This window comes from Carassius auratus, unplaced genomic scaffold (genome assembly GCF_003368295.1).
Source record: "Carassius auratus strain Wakin unplaced genomic scaffold, ASM336829v1 scaf_tig00216365, whole genome shotgun sequence".
NCBI lineage: Eukaryota > Metazoa > Chordata > Actinopteri > Cypriniformes > Cyprinidae > Carassius > Carassius auratus.
This window is the reverse complement of record NW_020528528.1, coordinates 75,710-98,671: the sequence shown is the minus strand read 5'-3', so window position 1 is coordinate 98,671 and position 22,962 is coordinate 75,710. Positions and strand designations below refer to the sequence as shown.

Genomic DNA, 22,962 nt, shown 5'->3' with positions numbered 1-22,962 from the left:
CGGTTTTCCCTTTCAGCTCAGATAAATGTTCTGAACAAGTTATGTAAACTTGCATAAACTGTTGTCATGTTTAAATGTATCTACCTGAAAATCATCTGGTATAACGGCAAAACCTTTTAAGCAATTTCATTCAGTGTTCTGAGGTTTGTTATCACATGACAAGAATCAGCTACAGAATCCTCTCTTTAAAAACCTCCCTGAATGTGTACAACACACTCTTGACCTCATTCTGTGTGGTTCATGACAGCACAGAGCTTTTAATCCACCCTCGATTACTTGTTACCCTATTCTTTGCGCGGAAAAGCCCCTCCACTTTACCCACATCAATGCAAGGCTTCTGTTTCCATGAGTCCGAGAGAATGTCTCGTCTGTTTCTGGACCGCCGCTGTTTGGAGTCTGAATGCCGAAAGCTGGCGTGTGACAGTCACTTAGCAACTGCTCAGGGACCGCTATTGATATTCAGCTCGGGAACAATACGGCCCTTATGGGCCCCCACGACTCCTCCTGAGAATCTCCTGTAGGAGGAAAATCACTTCAGAATGGCCAAGAGACAGCAGTTCAACTGTGTGTCCAATTCCTTCACACAGCCAGGTCACATAAGTACAAATCCTTTAAGCATTTATGTGTGAGACTGCAAAGTGTGCGACATATTCAAACTCTTTGAAACTTTTATTGTCTGCAACGGAGTACAAAATAAAAGAAATACAAAAGTTCTAATCCTAACAATCTACATTGGTTCACTCTGCTATTATAATCAGTACTATCTAACGTGTTAAATTGTAAAGTTTTTTCCAAATTTCCTCATAGTTCGTAGAGTCGTTTGTCTCTGCTGAGAGTTTGTGGACGGGCACAAGTCGTTTAATTCCAGCAGCAAATCACAGTCTTTGATATGTGAGACAGACTCAATAAAACACATTTCTACTTTAAAACTCATAAAGGTTGATCTGAAAAGACCATTTCCAATTTTCCAAACCACGCTTTCATTTTTAAACACTGACAATTTAAAGATGGAAGTTAATTAAGGGCATAAAAATACACTGTTTCAAGTTTTCCGCAAGTGTCCATCCAGCAGTACAATGTTTACGGATAAACAAAATATTAGTTATTAATTCCACTGGGACACAATTAAGTTCAAAATGTGTATTTCTGTTGTGTAGAACTGATGGATCTATAAAGAAAATAGACTTACAGACTGAAATACAGCAACTTATTGAGAATTTTAAATCACTAAACTTGATCAAGAGAAAAAAAGGATGTGATTGGATGTAGACAAAGGAACAGGAAGATGTGTTTCTGCGTTTAACTCTCCTCATCCAGCGGTGAGTGACGGCATGATAAATCTGTGGTTTATATCATTTTTATTTTATAATATTTTTAATTTGATAAAGTATTGCAATAATTTATTTAATTTTTTAAAATAAAAATAAAACAGGTTTGGAACATTTATAATTAATTTATAATTTATGAGTGAACTTTCCCTTTAAGAGTGTTAAAGATGGATTGGTTCACAGTTTTAACGGAGACTGATGCCGATGTTCCGAGATCAACACGGCGTTCCGATGATCAGCTCAGCTGGACCATCTTTCACTTTATCGAAGAACACTGCGGGCGACGTTCCAGACATGATCTTCAGCTTCTCCTCCTGGACGGAGACGGGCGAGGACAGGGACGAGGAGAGAGCCGTAGCGTTGGTGGACGAAGACGATGATGTCGCTGATGACGAAGTATCCAGAAGACAGTCTTCGCAACAGCAGCAGCAGCAGTCCATGAACGCCTGGCCGAGAGACCGATAGATGCAGAGCAGCAGAATGGGCGTCACTCCCGCCCGCACGAACAACAGGAACTGGCCAATCAGAGCGAGGAGAGCCCGTGTGGCCACGCCCACCTCCATGCCCGAGTAAGCCAGAACGAAGTTCCAGACGTTTTCCGGCAAACTGCAGACGGCGTAAACGGCCGCCAGTGCCACCACCGTACAGGTCAGCTGACGCTCTCGCCGCTGCTTCTTCTTCAGAGATGAAGATGAGGAAGATGACAAAGAGGATGGATGAATGCTCTTGGCGTTCTCGTCTGCAATGTGCCTCGTGAGCAGCTGACACGCGCCAGTGAACAGCAGCGGCAAGCAGAAGAAACATCCGAAGGTCCACCACATTCTGGCCTGATGGTACGTCAGCACCAGCGAGTACAGCATCTCCGGCAGCATCACGGACGGCTCCTGACCGCACGAGTCCACCGGCAGACCCGTCCATGGAGACACCTCCTGCTCCAGACGCCACATCAGCAGCTCCGGAGCGGCCAGGACCAGAGATCCCAGCCAGATCACCGATAGCTTGGGGAGGATGGACTGACAGGACTCCACCTGCTGCGTCCGCGGCTGAACGCTGGTCACCGCGTGGAACCGGTCGATGCTGAGCGCACAGAGAGTGAACGTGGTCACGCTGAGAGACGTCATCTGAAAGACACGTCAACAAACACATGAAATCATATGGCTATGACTACACTTAACTATGGTACCATAGAGGTAACTATGGTGGTTTTTTGAGTGGAGTGAAGCTGTAAAATTACCATGGTGATATGTTTCTTTTGACATCTACTATGGTAATTCCATGTTTTTTTTACATTTACTATTATGATATCACATTTTTGACATTTACCATGATGATAACATTTTTTATCGACATGTATAATGGTAAAACATTTTTTTTTTTTTATGGACGTCTACTAAGGTGATGTCATGTGTTTTTTAGACATTTACCATGGTAATATATTTTTTAACATCTACTATGGTGATGCCATGTGTTTTGATGACCAATGTTAAAACAACATTTACCATGATTATAAATGTCTTCTCTGGTGATACATTGTTTTTGGACATGTACAGTGGTAAAACTTTTCTTTACATTTACCATTGTGATACCACTCCTTTTTGGATGTCTATCATGGTAATGCTAACTCTTTGAGGATATTTACTATGGTGCTACAATGTTTTTAGGAAATCTACAACTATAGTACTATGGTCACACCATGTTTTTTCCATGTTTATCTACTCTGGTGATACCATAATTTTTTATTCGATAGTAATTCCATGATTTTGGATACTGTGATTATGTTTTTTGAATATACACAATGGTGATACTCTTTTTTTTTTTTTTTTGGAAACATATCCAATTTTTTTAAGCATATTTTATGTAGTACCAAGGTATTCTTTGAAATACATTGGAAAACCATCTAGTACCATGGTATATTAATATGCAATCATTCAATATATATATATATATATATATATATATATATATATAGAGAGAGAGAGAGAGAGAGAGAGAGAGAGAGAGAGAGAGAACGATTGTACCACTTTACACCATCACTAGTCAGTAAGTGTGAAATAAATAAGGTCTGATGTTCCCAAGTGACGGTGCGTATTATACAGAATGCTGATTTGATTTGATTTGCATCTAATTCAGTATATTCAATATGTTAATTTACTACTGTATAATAAAATGTTTTAGGGCCACAACGTGGATCAACAGACAGGCTCTCCGCAGACAATCCTGCCCTTAAAACACACTCTAAACACTCATTCAACACACTAAAAGGCCCAATTAGTGTTACCCGGAGATCTCGTTTACATGACAATCAGGAGAGCTGGTGCTGTAAAGAGGAGGCTAGAAAATGAACTCAAGAAACTACCCACAATACCACACACAGACTCTGACTGATTACGACGGCTAGTTTTCTTACTATTTACAGTTTTCTTTACAAAGTTCTCTCAAAGTTATGAAAAACAATCATAGCACTGTCATCTGGTGGCCAATAATGTTCTCAAAACGTCAAAAGAAAAATGTTCCAAGAAAGTTTTGCTAATGTTCCCATAACGCACTCTTTCTAACTGTTCTCAAGATGGTCCAACCATCCAGTTTATCAAATGTTTTTTCAAAAAAAAAAAAAACATTTATTTTTATTCAAACATTCTATTTCACCATTTTACAGACATTATAGGATTGTTACTTCTGAAAGCTCCCTGAATGGACGTTTAAAAAAAAACAAATTATGTTAGGCTACTAGTTCAGAACATTCAAAAGAAACTTCCCATAATTTTTGCAAAATGAAATGTTCCCTTAATGTTAAATGTTTGTGTAACCAAGAAAAATTACTTTCATTTAACATTTAAAAAACTACATTTATGGGACTTTATGGAATTTAATTTTATTTAATTTATGGAATTTAAAGATTACTCTAGATATTCTATATACTATACTATATACTAGAATATTAAGTAAAGATCATGTTCCATTAAGATATTTTGTAAATTTCCTTTTGTAAATATATAACGAAACTTAATTTTTGATTAATAATATGCATTGCTAAGAACTTCATTTGAACAACTTTAAAGATGAATGTCTCAATATTTAGATTTTTTTGCTCCCTCAGATTCCAGATTTTCAAATAGTTTTATCTCAGACAAATATTGTCCTCCTAACAAACCACACATCAATGCAGAGATGTTTTATTCAGATTTCAGATAATGTAGAAATCTCAATAATTAAAAAAGACCCTTGGGACTGGTTTTGTGCTCCAGGGTCACATATGATTGGTTGCCTAATGAATTGACTGATTGGTCACGCACCTCCAGGTATGGCACTATCCTGCAGGACAGATCTCCCATCAGTCTCCTCTTGGTCAGCTCATTGAAGATGACCACTGGCAGACAGAAGAACAGCACTGTGAAGTCCCAGAAGGCCAGGCTGGCCAGCGCGCAGTTCCACGTGCTCTTCAGGTAATAGTTGTGCGTCACGATACACATGAGCGCCAGGTTACCCACAATGCCCACGGAGAACACGATGAGCGCGAGCAGCATGACGGCGTACGCGCTGTACGACTCCTCCGTGAGCGGGAACAGCGGGTTATGGACGCGTAGCGAGCCGTTGAACGCTCGCGGCGTGGTGAAGAACGCGTCGGGGTCGGGATGCGGTCGCGGAGTACGTTGCGCGTTCCGCTCGCGCTGCTGCTTGTGTTTGGAGCCGCGTGGAACTCTCGGTGCGCGCGCGTCTCCATCATCATCATCATCATCATCACCGCGACGCGCTGTGGAGGCGTTCAGCTCCGGCGCTGAGGATGAGGAGGGTGACGGCATCAGACTCGTCTTCATCTCCGCCGCGCGTTTATCCGCCTGAACGGAGCCGGAGAACGCTATCAGAGCGAATAAAACGCGCAGCATCATCGCGACGCTCTGCTGAACGGATCTGATGTGCTGCGGATGAGCGAGAGCTCCAGTCTGATCATCTCAACAAGTTCTGCTCCTCTAGATTCTCCTCCAGGGAACTCATGAAGAGCGCCAGGATCAAATCTGCCCCCTTCTGGACCAGAATCGACACTGTGTGCTTACAGAAAACTGGAGAGTTTGGAGATGTTGCCATGTGATACTACCTCCCTGCTGAAACAATAAAAACAATAGAACCATCACAGAAATTCTAATGGTTTCCTCTACAAATACCATTACGAACCATCAACTTTTAACCATTAAAACCATTGAAAATGGTTTCCTTGAGTGTATTGGGACAAATTTCATTAGGATTGAGTGGTTTTAACGAGCCACAGGAACCATTACAGTTTCCAAAACCAGTACAATCCCTAATATAACCTTTATAACAGTTATTATAGTTGTTGTGGACTTCACTCTTCTCTAGAGTTATTAAATCCTTGTAGTTATATTTCTTGTTATAGTTATCATTACAGTTTTTTGTGTTCATTCAATATAACTTTGTAAGTTACTACTCTTTCTATTATAAAGATATTTTCTTTGGATTGTTTGACTGCTCAAAAGAGAAAATATAAAAAATATAACTTGTGTTTCATGCTAGCTAAATTTCACAATTTACTGACTCTAAAACCTGTATTTTCTGTATTCAGAGCTTATCCAGACAAGTACAAAGTTAAACTAGGGTAGAAATCTAAAGCTCTGTTAACCCTAAAGCAGTGAAAACTGCATCTCTATTCATCATGTGTGCCTAAAGTGTACATTTTATTACACTTTGTGTGTTTGTTGACCTGACAACACATTTGTGTCTGTGTATACTTTATTTATTTTCAATGTTTTGCTTTTTATAGCTGTATTGACTTGAAATCAGAAACAGTTTGATGTGCTCTGGACTTCCAATCTAAATCAAATGTTTTGCCAATCTGATTTAAAAAAAGAAAAAGTACACAGATTGCTTTGCCGATTGAGAAACATGATTGTTAAACGGTTTGCTAAAATATACCCTGACCAGTATCTTTATGGTTAACTGCTGTTGTTTTTGTCCTTAAAATTATTCCTCACCCTTACAAAAAATTACTGCAGTTTTTTAGAAGTAATACTACAGTTTTTGTTACATGTAGAAAAATGCAGTTTTTTGGACACGAAAAAACTGCAATATTGCAGTATTACTGTAAAAAAAAGAAGTCTGAAGTTTTACTTTTGTATTGTAGTACTACTGCAGTTGTACTGCAGTTGTATTTTAGAAGTACTTCAGCTGTACTGAATCTGTATCAGTATTATTTTACTAGTACTTTAGATGTATTGGAGCAGATGCAGTACAGCTGAAGTATTTCTAAACTGCAGTACAACTGCAGTAGTACTAAAATAAAGATTACAACTAAAGTACAAGTACTAATAAAGTGCTGTACAGATACAACCGGGTTATCCAGAAAATAGTTTTATTTTCACACATATATTAATTTATGTACAAAACAACAGTGAATCTGCAATTTAACAATACATTTTTTTATTTATTTAAACTTTAAATAACCGGCTGAGAGTTAGAAACTAAATTAATAAATTAATCATTTGCAAATAAACACTTTATAGTCTATTTTCATTACTCAGGAAGGTTTCGTTTTTTGAATAGCTTGTCCTCGTTGTTAAGCTTGGTTCTTATGACTGCCTTTACATCAGATGAAGACACACTGAATTTCTTTTGGATATAGTCTGAAAAATAAAAGAAGAAAAAAAGATTCAGAAAAACTATCAAGTTTCAGTTACTGTCTACAACATATAATAACATATAGCATATAGTATGCTTAAACTGAATTTTGCATTGTGGTTTCACCAAATGTTTGGGGTAACTATTCATACTGTTCCCTAATTCATTTGTAATGGCATACTGGTCAGCATTAATGGCTATGAACATTTCAAGTAAATTAAGTTAAGGTAACACTTTACTTCTTAAAGCATTTATGTATAATACATAATTAAGGTGTTCATAATGCACATTATATTGCATTATATATTTTCATAAGTAATTGTTATTAAAGTTAAAATGCATTATATTTGCAGATTGGTTGTTACATCTGAAATTGGTTGTTTGTCATTTGTTTTAATGCATTACACATTATGCATAACACTTTTTTTATGAAGCCTGTATTTATAATGCATTAAAAGTGTATTTTTATTGTATTATAATGCATGCATAATGCCTTATAAACAACTTTATAATGTGTTATATCGTCTCAATGATAATCGTAACAATAGTAATAATACTTATTTGTGGTTAAAAGTGTTAAGAGTATGACTATTTATAATTTTATTCACTTGTAATAATGGATTATATATCCCATAGTTTCATATATTTTGTTTTCCCAAGAGTCATACTGTATCTTGACTTTGTTGACTTAAGTTACAACATTGTATTTTTAAATGTAAAAGAGTTTCCAGTGAGTTAAAAGGGATAGTTCTGGCTTGTTAAAGCAGACAAAGACTACTTATAAATATCATGAGCACATTGTTAAGTGCTTTAGATCTTTAAAATTTGTTATTGTCGCTTTACTTTCAGCAGATAAAGAGACTCATTAGATGTAAAATGATACTGTGCGGATCTTCAATGTCAACAATGTCAAGATATGAGTCTTGGGTAAGCAAAATAAAGGAAACTATGGGCTATATAATCCATTATTGTATAAGTGAATTAAATTGTTCATTGTGTGTTATAAACAGTATTACTCTTAATGGTTATTACCACAAATAAGTAATTATTATTAATATTATTGCTATTACCCATGAGAAGATATAACAGTTATTATAAGGTTGTTTATACGTTTATTTGTTTATATAATGCATTATAAAGGCTGGTGTTATGCACTCTTAAACGTTACGACCACAAATAGGTATGCATTATAATGTATTATTACTGTTGTTATGTTTTTTTATAGGATAATACAAAATGATAAGTACAGGCTTCATAGGAATTGTTACTCAAATCTAATGCATTAATACAATGAAAAACACATGGGGAAGTGGTCTCATTACGCTCACATATAGAGCAAAACCCACTTCATGGAAAATCATGATTTCTGTTGTTGAAACTTTACTTTTTATTAGGCAAGGTAAATATGTTGATCTTAAGTTATCTGGGATATAGCAGTCACTGGAGAAGTACTAAAACTTGAATCATATGCTAACTGATATGATTTATCTTTTTGATATTTTTTCTTTATTTATATAATTTAATATCTGAAAATAGTTGGTTATGTAAAAAAAAAAAAAACCTTTTCCATATGTATACAGTTTATCAACAATTATTTAATAATTGTAAAAAAATAATTGAATTAAAGTGTTTATTTTTTTATGCATTTTTTTAAATGTTAAGAATTTAAATGTAAAAGGCATAAAGGGCTTAAGAGCATGTGAGTATCAAATGTGTTTTAATTCCGCTCCAGAGTTTTTAAATTTGCAATTAATTAAGTCTTTTATTATCATTTGATGACAAAAGATCACATGCTATTTAAAATGGGAGATAAATCTTGATTTAATACTCACCTAATTCTGAAAGCTATTAATATAACAATTCGAAAATACTTACAAATTTACTATAAACAACTAATTATATACATGGAATGAAACAAACTAAATTGTTTGACAAAGAAATAATAAAGCAACTGATAAAAATTCCAAATTCTCTTTCACAGCAGAGCTAGTCTGTAGAAATACATGAGGAGTTACCTATTAAGACGGACACTGTGTGAGCTGGAAGTGCCTCCTTGCTGGTCTCTGCATTGGGTGCCTTTCTTCCATTTAGAGAGTGAGTGGCAAGAGTTTCTCGCCCAAAGGTTACAAGGAAAAGCTCGCTGGTAAATTTTTTAAAATCTTGGGTGTTGATCCTATCAAACTGGCTTCTCTTGATCCGCACCCCCTCCCCCAAATTGATGTAATCGACTACCTAGTGGGGAACAGCAGAGAACAAATTGTTTTCTTTTCTGAAAAAGTAAAAGAATTGAAAAAAAGTTGACCACCACAGTGATAGACTACAATCTAAAACAAAATGGCTCAGAAATGCCTTTTAGAATAAATTATAAAGCTACAGAGAAAAATCCAAATACTTTGCCCAGTACAGAGTTAAAAACAACATCAGCAACCACAAGTTGTGTTAAGTGAAAGATGTAGATTTTAACACACCTTCTAGCCAGAATTGAAAATTCTGACAGAAAATGGAATACAATACAATAACTGTATAATTGGGACCTACTTACCTGCTTACTTCCTTGAGCAGAGCATGGTTCTTGAGTTTGAGAACAGATGTTTTGAGAAGATGAGGTCTGCAGAGTGCCAGGCTTGTGCTTTGAAATGCACATCTTTATTTCTCCTACTGTGCCTTTTAGCTCCTGCACAACAGCATGCATTTCTGGAAAAAAGCAGAATGACACAATCATGTTCACAATCCACAAAACCTTTACAGTGCCCTCCACATCTATTGGCACCATTTATCCTCTTGGTCTTTCATTCAAGATTCTAATCTAAAATCAAAATAAAATAATTGGGAAAAATATTAATATGAATTGATAAATACAGTCGTGGTCAGGATAAATGGGGAGTTGAAAAATTAGCCTATTTTCATCAGGCACAGTTGAAAAATTAGCCTATTTTCATCAGGCACAGCATTTTCCTAATGAAGCTGTCACTTTAATTGTCAGTTCGCAAAGACCCACCCCCCTTAGTTACTGTCGCTATGCCTGACAAGCTACACTGCTCTCATGACCTTCCATGTTCTTACGCAAGGAAAAATACATTGCGTGGCAGAGAAGAGACTGACAACGCACTCACTGACAGACAGGACAGACCAGGTTACTTTTCGGTTACTTTTGATATTTCTGCGTGTGAGATCATTGCAAGATCTCTTTTTGCGAGTGACTGCCTGTGTGTGAGTGTATGTGAGTGTGTGTGTGTGTGTGTGTGTGTGTGTGTCCTACAATAAAAGCAGCACATTAATTTAGAACAGTGATTCAACTGACTTGTAACCTGTGCATTCATTGTTTAATGCACACCTTCCAGCCAATCAGAATCGAGTATTCAAAAAGAATATGATATTATATATACTGAAGAAGATTGAGAACAATTGCTGCACTATAGCTAGATTTCATTACCTTTCCACTCCCTCAGCTCTCTCTCTGCTTTTATCCTGAAGCGACGCTCATATTTTAAATCTTCTTTAAGCTCTTTAATTTCATTTTTAAACTCTTTGATCTCTTCAGCCATGTCTGACCTCTTACATGGCTGAGGAGACGAAGGACTTGGTACACTTGAATCCTTCAGCACTCCCACGGCAGGTCTTGGTTCCTGAAGTACAATATCAGTTATTATGTATTCTAGCTGTAAAGTTATAGTTTACAAAAGATAAAATAATGTAGTTTCCTGCTGACATTTATTTGAGTGCAGCTTTGTTTCACCGCAGCCATAATCTTCTGTTGAATGATGTTTTTGGTCTTTTTCTTTTTTTTGGTTACTGGTGCATTTTCCTGAAAATAGAAATCACACAATAAAAAAGTATCCCAGAAAAATGTAACTATTAAACATAAATGCTTGTCTACAGTGCATTTAGTACATGTATAAAATACACAGGATTAGACCTACATGTAACTGGATTTCTTGATCTCATTTAAATACTATCTAAAATCAGGTTGACATTTGAGTTAGAATGTCGAATTCTTTTTATCCATTTACCGGGTCCAGAAATGAAGTCTCACCAACATCTGTTGAGGACCTTTTTACTTTCTCTCTTCTACCCTTTCCTAATGTTTCCTCTGTTGCAAAGAGGGGTATACTGTCAAAGTCACAGCCATTTTCAAATTTTTTTCTCAAGTCAATTAAGGGCTGACGCTCTCCAAAAAAAAAAAAAAAGACATTCAGTGCAGTTTTGTTTATTCCATTATTATATATATTTTTTTTCATAAGTTTTTATATTTTAATTATTGAGCTTCAATGATAGCTTAATACATTTGTCTATTCACAAAGGATTGTACGTAACTGGTTGGAGTGAGATTTTTATGATAGCCTACGATTAATCAGTCTCACTTTGAAATTAATATCTTTCCAACGCAATAAAATGGATCCCATAAATGGTCAGTTTACTTCTGGTAACTGTATAACTAAAACATGACAGTGAATGTATCACCTCCAAAAAAACAACATTGTTTTGTCTTTCAATCAGACTCGAGGTCTGTGTTGATCAGTCCTCGCGAGGCTGTGCTCGTGCTTTAATTGCGCACCTGCGCGTGCGCTACAAATCAGTACGAAAGCAGCGTTTCCCCCTATTTTCTCAACTGTGTTTGAATAAAAGATAAATAAAAGTATTTGTACAGCTCTCTAAATTAAATAACCAAAGATAAGAGGAAATTATAGCCTACTCACCACTAAACTGGATGACTCGACAAGGCCAACGCTGCAGCTCGCCTGACGAAGTTTTCTTCCAGTAAACATATGCTTCCTCATCTTTGTTCCACTTGTGAATGGCCTCGGGGTGTAGTTTTGACATATTTTTGTGTTTTATTTGTGAAAGTTCACATATATGAACGGTGTTGTCTGTGAAAAAATCTACCAAAACGTATTTTATGTCCATCCTGAGCGAACGTAGGACGCTGACTGACAGTTTGCTCATCAAGTATCAGTTGCTCTCGAGACTCGTTGTCAGGGCAACGAACGCGCGAAGAAGATCTAGTCACGCGCGTGCTAATGATCTATGAGGGTGAAATGTCCGACAGGCGAAAAAAATACAAATCTTTTTTAGAAGATGACTATATTCACAAGAAAAAAAATCCCAGAAGAAACAAGTATAAAATATTTCTGGAAGATGAAGAAGAACCCCACAGAAGCACAAGTGTGCGGAGAAATAGGGAAGGTGATGTTGCAAGCCTGTCACCTCAGGTAAAATAAATCAAGTCAAAGTTCAATTAAATAAATACATCTTAGCCAATATAACCTCTAATTCAGTTCCCTTAATATTATTTAACAGTATTTTTAATTATTATTCATTATAATAATACACATTTTGCAATACATGGAGACATTACACAACTGGCTTAAAGGTAATTTAGTTTTTTACTTTAGACACACACAGAGAACCGAGTTGATGCTGAGTCTGAGGAAGACACACAACTGCTCTGCAGAGAAGAGGCAGCTAGGCAACTCACTGAGGTATTACAAAATATTTAGTTTGCTCTTGATTTTATATATATATATATATTTTATTTTAATCATATTTATTTATTTCATTTTGATTGTATGCCAACCATGCAGTCAATCAATTGGTAGCACTTTACAATAAGGTTTTATTAGTTAACATGAACTAAGAATGGGCAATAGACTTCTACAGCATGTATTAATCTTAGTTAATTTCAACATTTACTAATACATTATTAAAATAAAATGTTGTATTTATTACCATTAGTTAATACACTGAGCAAACAATTAACCGCTATATTTGTATTAAAAAATAAACAAATGTATTGCTCATGCACTGTAAAAAAGAATTTGTTGAGTCAACTAAAAATATTTTGTTACCCCGCTGCCTAAAATTTTTTTGTTATCTTGACAAAAAAAATCTTGTTGAAACAACTTCAAACTAGAGTGGAGTTAGTCCAGGTAACAAATTTCTTTAAGTTGACTTGACTATTATTTTCTAGTCCAGTCAACTAAATCATGTTGTGTCAACAGGGATTTTTTTTTACTTCGATCAATAATCATAAACAAATGTTTGTCCACTGCCTTAAATGTTTAAATAAAGACGACAAAACACTTTTTTTAATGTAATTTATTTAATGATAGAGACAACACTTTCATTCACATTTAAATTGAACAAGCAATTTGCTGTCAACACATCAACTGATAATTGATAAACAAAACAAAAAATGCAAAATACAAACACACGTCTAAAGATCTGAACCGACACTTGAAAGTGTGATGTATAATAAATAACATTGGCATGGGATTGAGAAACAAATAGTTGCATTTCAATTCATCAGATCAAAACCACAGGGATTGTTTTTAATTTCATAACGCAATATGAAAATCAGAAGGTTGAACTCTGCATATTAACCCCGCACAAGTTCACATGCACTCCCCCCACCATAATGCAAGTCATGGTCAAAATGAGAAACCAAGATATATGTAATATAATATCACAATTAGTTACAAAAAATGAGTATACTGTACTTCTGTATAATAAGATATTAATGGAATGAATGCACATGGAAGCACAAATATCTAAAGTCAGATTCTAAATTTCATAGCACAACATGACCAGACAGAGGTGTTAACATCAGAAGGATCTTGAAAGTTTCCAAACTCGTCCCCCATCATAATGCTACATACTGAAAATGTGTACATACTGTTTAAGAAAATGAGAGGGGAAACAACATTTGTTTACATGAGAACATGCATAGTCCAAGTCATGACATGTAAACTTTAATGTACATTCTATATAGTGAAAGGCACAAAAGAACCTTTCCTTATAAAAAAAAAAAAAAAACACTTCTTTTTAAGAAAGAGTGCTGTGGAGCCGATGGACACATCATGAACACTGAAAAGTGAAAGTGACATGACATACATTTGTGCTCTTCATTTAACCCATCCAAAGTGCACACACACAGCAGCGAACACACACCGTGAACACACACCCAGAGCAGTGGGCAGCCATTTATGCTGCAGCACCCGGGGAGAAGTTGTGCCTTGCTCAAGGACACCTTATTTGTGGTGTTGAGGGTGGAGAGGGCGCTGGACATTCACTCCTCCACACCTACAGTTCCTGCCGCTGTAGCGAGCACATGGTGGGAGCAGCTGATCTTCACAAGTTTTTGCAGAGCCTCGATGGTGTATTTAATGTGCTGGAGGTAGAGGATGTTCACTGCATACAGACCCATTAGGAGTCCAAATGCCTTGGAGACATGGGAGATGTCAGTGATGACAGGATGTCCAAATGAGAGCAATGTTGGTTATTCCTTGGGAAGCACATCACATTGCTGTTCCTCAGTTACAATCAGAATGCCCTCTTCAATTTCTTTCTCAACATCCTTAATGTCACTGGATGGCTGGGAAAAGAAAAAAAATATTACATTACTTAATAAATTTATAAACGAACACACATATGTACATACACTATTAAAGTTGTGTGTTTTGTTAAAAGCACAGCTACCAATTAATGCAAAGTGTAATTCACCTTCAAGTGGAAGATATTTAGAAAAATTTAACCAAAAATGAAAGTCAAAATTAAATGGTGCTCCTCAACGGTTTCGTTTAGAAACATTCAAAATAACTTCCTGTATTAAACTGGTAAAAGCCTGTACTAAATTCTTTGTTCTGCTGAACACAAAGAGTTTAAAATCCCATGGGAAGATAAGTGTAAAATACACCCCCAGAACCAACTATTCTAAAAATGGGGGGAAATTATTTTCTTCACTGGTATTCTACATGATTTCTGAATTACATAAAATGTGACAAACCAATACAACTCAGGTTTTTTTTCTTAATCTGATTCTAAGTGTCTAATCTGTCACACCATTTATACAATGATCAGAAAATATATTGGTGTAAATAGGTATTCCTTTTAAATAATAGTCTGTTGCACTGCATGTTCAGAGTAAAGCATGACTCCTAAGGGCCGTTTCATAGTCAACGCGGGAAACGCGAGCAAGAAACGCCAGCGACGCACTCCTTTTCATAGTCTAAACAGTGAACGCAAGCGTCACGGTTGATGCGTGTATGCAATACACGGCTCACGCAACAGGGGGTAGTAGAGTCGGGTGATATTAGTAGAGTCGGGTCGCGTGATATTCAGATTACAATGGCAACTGAAGAGGAGTGTATTCTGTTGCTGATGAACTATCGTATAAATGTGGATGAATATGTATAAGTTCGTATAATTTTTCCTCTTTGCCCGCCATTGTATTCAATTCATTGTATACCTTCTTTTGTAAACACAATATACTTGAATTAATGTACAATACTTGCAATGTTGCCCCCACCGACAACGCATAGTATTGCGTGAATCGGCATGTCGCGTATCAAAAACTAGGACCACACATTTGGCTACGCACCGACGCATAATGGCGGCCGAAGCATAACGATGCGTAGCCTCAGGGACACGTATGCCTACAGATGCGTTGACTATGAAATGGCCCTAAAGGGTTGGTTAACCCATGTATGTTTTATTCACCCTCATGGCATCGTAGGTGTGTATGACTTTCTTCTTTCAGACAAATCCAGTCGGATTATATAAAAAAATATTTATGGCAATAGGTGGGTGTTTTTTTCAACAGTCCAAAAGTATTCAAATAATGTGCATCAATTCATAATAAAAAGTACCTCACATGGCTCTGAGAGGTGAATAATGTCCTCCTGTAGCGAATCCATGTGTTTTTGTAATAAAAAAAAATACATATTTAAAATGTTATTCAAAACATATTTAAACCCTTTTCTCTCACTTTCGTGAGAGCCATTCCGGGTGGATGAAAATAGGACATAGGGGTCATGCATGCACCGGTGATTAGTGACGAACACGGAAGAGCGGAGGAGACAACAATACGCCAATCACAAAGTAGAATCACAAAATTAGGCTTGCACGTATGATAGTCAGTGGAAGAGAAAAAAAAGTGTTTACAACTTTTTAAATATGGATATTTTTCTTACAAAAAGTGCATCGATTTGCGACAGGAAGCGTTTATTCACCCCCAGAGCCACGTGAGACACGTTTTATTGATGGATGGGTGCATTTTATTTGACTATTTTTGGACTGCTGAGAAAAAAAACACACCTGTCTGCTGCCATTAAATAACTTGGAAGAGCCAGGACAATTTTAAATTCAACTCAGATCAGATTCGTCTGAAAGAAGAAAATCACATAGGGTGCCTTGAGAATGAGTAAAACATGGCCTAATTTAATTTTTTTGGTGAAACAATCCTTTAAGCAAAGTTGCTAATGGCCAATATGCTAGAACTGAAAATTTTTCAGGATTCAAAACAGTATTCAGCAAAATAATAAAGAATGGCTATGTCCATAAACAGGGTTTCTGGTGGTTTTATGAAGATAAATTCAACACTTTATAAAGACATTTTAAATACCAATTATAGAAAATTCACGGAATAAAACTGGGGAAAATAATGTCAAATTATGTTCTCTAAATTTTGAAGCTGTTTTCCAATGCAAATATCTACATTTTCGTAAAGGGTTCACCCAAAAAAGAAAAAGAACGAAAATTGTCATTTACTAAACCTCAAGTTGTTTTAAACCTGAATTAGTTTATTTCTGTTAGTCCCAGTCCCAGATCGTCTAACACAGTACACAGATCGTCTAACAACGAGTTACAACCCCAGATCACCCAGATTTCTTCTTCTTCTTTTACCTGGATCACATCACTGCAGACTGATGGTGCTCAGATTGGTCATCCACAAGCGTAATCCCAGCAGTCATGTCCTTGATGAATTCCTGCGCAGAGCCTGTGTGCTTTAATAAAAACAAAGGGAAGAATTAAACAGGGCCTTACAATTGTAAAGCATATAGACTCCAATAAATGTGCATTTATAAATAAATTAATTTACTTACAACTTCGTCCAAGCTCTACAATGTAAATGCCATTTCCATTATGTCTGCATATCTTTTTGATGGATAACTGCAAAAGGACTCGCTGCGGTCCATCCACAGGATTATTGAATTCTGCGCTGAATCTTCAGTCATTCACAAATATCATAAACATGAAAAATACAAAACATGTTAAAACACTGTAAAATAATAAACATACATATAAATAAATCTTTACATTGAAAGACAAATGTATTGACAAGTTTGTATTAAATGCCAAAGACAAACTATACCATCCAGACAATGCTTTTAAATGACACAACACATAATTATAACACAATAAAAGGAAATTTAACACATTTGTGTCGATCGTTATTGTATCTCTATTTATACAAGATATATTATATTATTACTTTTATTCTAAAATATATAGATTTAAACGTACGCAATTTACTTATGACCGTATATTCACCATAGACTATATAAAAACAGATATTCACGCAGTATTACACTGGGTTCTAGGCTCTAGCGAGGCACTTGAATGACTAACGTTACTTCAGAAAACTGAAAGAAGAGTTTGTAACGCTACCTTCAGAACTTCATCTGAACCGTAGACTGTAAAATAATCATCAGAACTAAGCTTATGTCAGCGATATCAAATGTAACGTTAAGATACGCGCTCCAGAAGAACTCTGAGGGAGGTGCTCATCTGGGCTGCTCATTCGTTTCCCTTATAACATGCAGAAAAGACACAGTTCGAGTAGGAATCTTCTTTTTTCTCCTAATGTTTCACCGATGTATATTCTGACGAATGTATTACGCTGTCAGGTTTAGAGCAGTTTCTTTTTTTTTTTTTATTCCCGCCGTTCTTAATCCATACAGTGATCCGCGTTGATCTCTCGCGCTCTGTTTGCACGGCCTCTAACGCAGCCCTGGGCTCAAATAATACATACAAACTGTATTTTTATCGTGCTCCACATAAGTTTAGCTCCGCTGTCCCGCATGGGAGAATATCTGTTTTAATATTTATAAGGAGAATACTGTGGAACCGCCTGTATTTTGAGGCTTCAGAGTGCCGCGAAACGAACATTTACATACAGTAACTTACATACAGAATATACGACTCTTTAAACAATACTTACTCTTCTGAGACAACAAATGTAATTTTACACATTAAGCCAATAAATACGAATATTTTACTTACCAAAGTTGTATTCTAGTCAAATGTCCAAACTTTGAGGAGAAACTGACTAGAATGGCTGACGACCTTCTTCTCTCTTCAACAGCATTCAGGAGAATGACGAGATCTCGCGATAAGTGATGTTGTGAACGTGATATTGCTATTGAATTGAGTCAACAAATTTTTTTAAGTTATGAGGACAAATGACCTAGTTCAGTCAACTTTCAAACTAGTTGAGACACTGAAAACTTAAAATTTTTAGTTGAATGAACAAATTCAGTAACTGCAAGTTGTGTCAACATAAAAAAAATCATTGAAACAACTAAACTGCTAAATATTTTTTTACAGTGTGGTTAGTTAACAAAGATCTTACTGTAAAGTGTTACCAATCCTTTAACAGTTTACCATTTTATTTAATATTTTTTGTAAGCCTAATGGTCATTTACATTTTTCTTCAGCCAGATGACATATCAGGGAGAGTGGTTTAAGCTGATAAATGTAAGCACTATAAACCTAATAAAATTCAAAATACATATTGACAAAATAAGATTTTGCACTGATTTGCTTTGACTTGCTTTTATACTGATTTGCTTTGACTATATGTTTTCATTTTTTAAGAATATGTTTAAATGTATTGAAATCACTGAATGTGAAGACATTTTTGTGCAGGGATAAAGAGTTACAATGTTTCAATTTAAATAAATAATTGTAAACACGCATTGATTTGTGGATTATTTTATATATATGTATGTATGTATGTATGTATTTTATTTTTTTACTTGAACATTGAACTCCTGAACCTGAACACCACACAATGAACTCAATTTTAACACTCCTGAAATGTATATATGACTCCCTCTGTTTCGGAGTTAGAATAACACTTTCAGAAGTGTGAAATATGTACATTACGCACAGAGTACATTTCAACACCATGCTGGATTTACAAATAAACTCTTTCAGTGTTAATATGTACTTATTTCACACTTTCGAAAGTGTTATTTTAACTCCCAAAACGGAGGGAGTCATATATACATTTCAAGAGTGTTAAATTTGACTCAAATTGAGTTCAATGTACACTGGCGTTGTTGCTGTGGGGTGCCTAATCTTTCCGTCAGACAAGATGAGTCGGGTTGGCATGAACAAGTTTCTTTGGCAATGAATGTTTGGGGCTTACCCTCCTTGTGAAGGGTGTCAATGATTGTCTTCTGGACAACTGTCAGACCAGCAGTCTTCCCCATGATTGTGCACAACCCACTTAGACTCATTATGTGACCTGCACCCAACTGAAGTTTGCTACCAAAAAAAGTATTGATTGCAAGTTTGAGATGATTGAAGTGTTTATGCATAGCTTGTATTAGCTTAACATTGGTTTTAATTTGAAAAAAAAAATGTCTTTTTATAATTAAGTTAAAACAAGACATTCTTTTAGATCATCTTAACTTGATACCCTAATTCAAAGACATAACTTAATTGAAATTACTACGTTGAACCCACTAATGGGGATAAGTTAACAGAATGCTCATTACTGAGTTCACTTTATTTTGAACTTGCATAGCAAAGTTGAAACAACTATAATTGTATATTATTTTCCTCTGTTGTAATAATAAATAATAATTTGTTTGTTCGTTTCACACATCAGTTGTTGACACTTTTGAGTGGGTTTATGAGTTTTCATCATACTGTTTTTTAGAAATGTTTTTTTATTTCTTTATTTTCAGACACAAAGTGTAAGACATAAAATTGATCTGGGAGTTTGTTCAGAGAATGGTCTCATAAAATAAATAAACATATTCATAGTGGTTGATCCTTAACTTGTCTTTATTTATCACATATTTTGGATACACATTTCATCTATATCAAACTCTGGAAATGCCTTGGTAATTAACTGACAAACTGTTACGATATCTTTATACAAAGCTATTTTACATGGGAAATAATTAAATAAATGTTTCAAATTTATATAAAACTATTGAGCAGTGTCAAATAAAGATGCCATCATTTAAAATAATTATAACTTTCAAGTCTGTCCATTTGCACCGTGCACTTTATACCAATAAAAAGGTTTTTAAAAGCTGTTGTTAGTGAGCTCATAAAATATTGTACATATGTGTCTTGTGTCATTATGGCAGCGTTTGTGAGTTTACTCTGTTCTGGATGGAGCTGTCCCTGGATCCCCTTCCTCTTCAGATGACACTGTTATTACTGTAGATCACTTTTACTAAGATTACTGCAAACAGATGTCTTTCCATTAACAAGGTAATGTTCAGGATTATATTTATATTCTTAGCAATCACGTTACAGTTACACTTGTAATAAAACTTGTTTTAATTACTTTAATTTCATATATAGTAGCCTGCCATATTTAACTGTTGCTGATTTGAAGGCTCCTCATATGTACGCATCAAACTCTTCTTCTTGGTGAGGATGTTGCTGGATTCTGAAATCACATAAATAACATCTCTACAATACAAATCTGACCTGTACATTCTGAACAGAAGTAGTGTATGTACCTCCCAAAACCTGGTGTCGGTGCATAAATGTAAAAAGTCTGCTTATTAAGGAACAAGACGTTAGTAAGACACCAACACACACTAAAGATTGTCTCCCTTGTTCTTTATTTCAAGAACTGCTCAGCTGTTTAAGATCTTTAAATACCTCAGTCATCTCACAAGTGATGTAGCCTGATGAAGACCTCCTGCTCAAAATGACTTGTCCTAATAAAGAATAAATTTAAAATGCATAGTCGGCTTAATATCTGTAAAATTAAGAGGAAGACATTTTAAAATTAAGGACCTGAAAATTTGTTAATTCCAAAAAAAAAAAAAAATCCAGATGACCCATCTGCAAGTCATACAAATAACAAATATATTAGATGAGTTGTCAACATACCAGTCTGATTATAAAGGCTAGAAACATTTGTTCAGTTGATTTCTGAAGGTTATGTTGGTCATCACATCTGGTACCTACAGAATCCTAAAGCAACAATAATACAAGTAAATGATTATGATGTATTTCAGGCTCGGCCTTAAAAGAGTTTCAATGCCAATTTTAAGATAATCTAGAGCCCCAAATCAGTGTTTACAGTCTCAGTGGAGTTACAAGCCCACAAGTTCATAGCAAGCAAAACAGGAAGACAAGTCCTTCCTTCATTCTCATGCATGGCACAGATTCTCAGTTCTACACATGATTAGCAGACTGCAATAATAAACTACTTCGATGACTGTCTGTAAAATACTGTACCCTCAGTAGCCCACTGTCTGACATCATGTACCCACTGAAGCACACACTAGTTCACTGCTCAAATCCTCTTGAGAGTCTGGGGTCAAAAATAAAAGATGAACAAGGGTTTTCACTTTGCAATCTTAAAAACTGAGAGAAGTGATGAAAAGCTTTGTATTCATAACTGAAGGTATAGCATCATACCTTGATGAATCTGCTGGATAATGCAAGATGAAGGCCTTCTAGCATGGACAGTTAGCATGTCATTCCTGGCTTTTAACAACACAATTATGTGATGGAGAATAGTCCTATTAAAGCTCATGGGATTTCAGTTCATCCACACATTGACCATTGAGTTTTAATTCAAGAGAGACAGAATGCAGTTTTATTAATGTAATCTCCTTAATTTATGTCATTTATGCAATATCCGACAAAGTTTTTGACACAGAATAAAAATGATAAAAAGAAGAGAGAATAAAAAAAAGGTTTTCTAAAATAATATAACCAACAAGTACCAGATTTGGTCGTGTACTTGGATGGGTGCCACCACATTTACCATGTGTCTAACTTCAGACCTCAACACAAGATTGGTTGAAAGACTGCAACATATTGCTTGTAATGTCTGTAACAGACTGAGATACTAGTCTGTATTATACAAGCTTACACTAAGATGTCTTGAGGGATACATTAACTATTTAATAAAGCAACAATCATAGATTTATAAAAATTAAACATTATTTATTTTACTCACACTTTTCATTTTACTTCTGATCACTATACAACACTTAGTTCTTCACAGAAACCTTTCCAATGTATGTGAAATATTAATAATAATAATTAGATATTGAGAATAATTTGGTAGTAAAACAAAGTGTTGCATGTTTTCTTGGTGCAGAGAAAAGTATATTTATTTTGTTCATCATTTGCAACTGCTTTTTATCACTTAATTAGAAGCACCACAAATTAAATTGTCATCTTTAATAGGGACTATTGATAAGACATTTAGAAGTTTATTTTAAAATACGAAGTTGAAAGTAAAAAAATAATAATCTCTGTAAACTCTTAAGTGTGTCCCATAAGGCAGTGGTTCCCAATCCTGGTCCTGGAGAAGCCCAACACTGCACATTTGAGATGTGTCCCGGATCAAACACACCTGATTCAACTCATCAGTGAAGACTCCAAGACCTCAAGCAAACTTCAGTTCTTCTTGTGTGTGGAAACAGTCTGTTAACAAAGTAAAATAGGGAAGGTCAGAGGACATGTTCATACAACTTTTACTTGCCACTACATCAGACAGTAAACATAATGTATTACACCCAAAATACTTAATAAAAGTACATCGTGAATAGCAGTGAGGAAATGTCAATATTGCTTCCAGCGTGTTAATCAAACAGAGTTTACAAGAGAAGAAACATCACAATATAAATCAAATCAAGTTGAAAAGTATATTTATATTATAGATCAGACTAAATTGTAATAGAGACATGCACATTTTCTATAAGGCTGCTTTGAAATGGCATGTATAGTGAAAAACACTTTACAAAATAATTTGATTATTTTATTTTATTAATACTCAAACAAGAGAGGTTAGAAATTCTATTGGAAACACAGTCCCCAAAGTCAAAGAAATAAAAGAAAATACATCTGCAAGAAGTACAAAAGGTCTCTGCACGGGGATGACATTTATAGATGGATGTCTTTGGATGCACCACAATACTGGCTGACATGATAACTACCATCTGAAGCATTT

The 22,962-nt window shown here is 35.4% G+C and overlaps 2 protein-coding genes and 1 long non-coding RNA gene across 3 annotated transcripts; all 3 read right to left on the bottom strand.

Moving 5' to 3' along the window:
• Positions 1–1,411: 1,411 nt before the first annotated feature.
• LOC113097685 (prosaposin receptor GPR37L1-like) lies at positions 1,412–6,297 on the bottom strand. Its single transcript, XM_026262947.1, has 2 exons — positions 4,622–6,297; positions 1,412–2,449 (listed from the first exon to the last, which is right to left on the bottom strand). The coding sequence occupies exons 1-2, from the start codon at positions 5,213–5,215 to the stop codon at positions 1,544–1,546; spliced, it is 1,500 nt and encodes a 499-aa protein (XP_026118732.1). The 5' UTR covers positions 5,216–6,297; the 3' UTR covers positions 1,412–1,543.
• Positions 6,298–6,568: 271 nt separating this feature from the next.
• Positions 6,569–10,852, bottom strand: LOC113097683 (uncharacterized). The gene is made up of 5 exons (XM_026262945.1): positions 10,666–10,852; positions 10,390–10,582; positions 9,499–9,650; positions 8,972–9,188; positions 6,569–6,961 (listed from the first exon to the last, which is right to left on the bottom strand). Exons 1-5 carry the CDS (start codon positions 10,699–10,701, stop codon positions 6,852–6,854), a joined length of 708 nt encoding a protein of 235 aa, XP_026118730.1. The 5' UTR covers positions 10,702–10,852; the 3' UTR covers positions 6,569–6,851.
• Positions 10,853–20,386: 9,534 nt separating this feature from the next.
• Positions 20,387–21,533, bottom strand: LOC113097669 (uncharacterized). The gene is made up of 3 exons (XR_003288915.1): positions 21,234–21,533; positions 20,883–20,966; positions 20,387–20,430 (listed from the first exon to the last, which is right to left on the bottom strand). It is a non-coding gene; the product is annotated as an uncharacterized LOC113097669 (long non-coding RNA).
• Between the last annotated feature and the right edge of the window lie 1,429 nt (positions 21,534–22,962).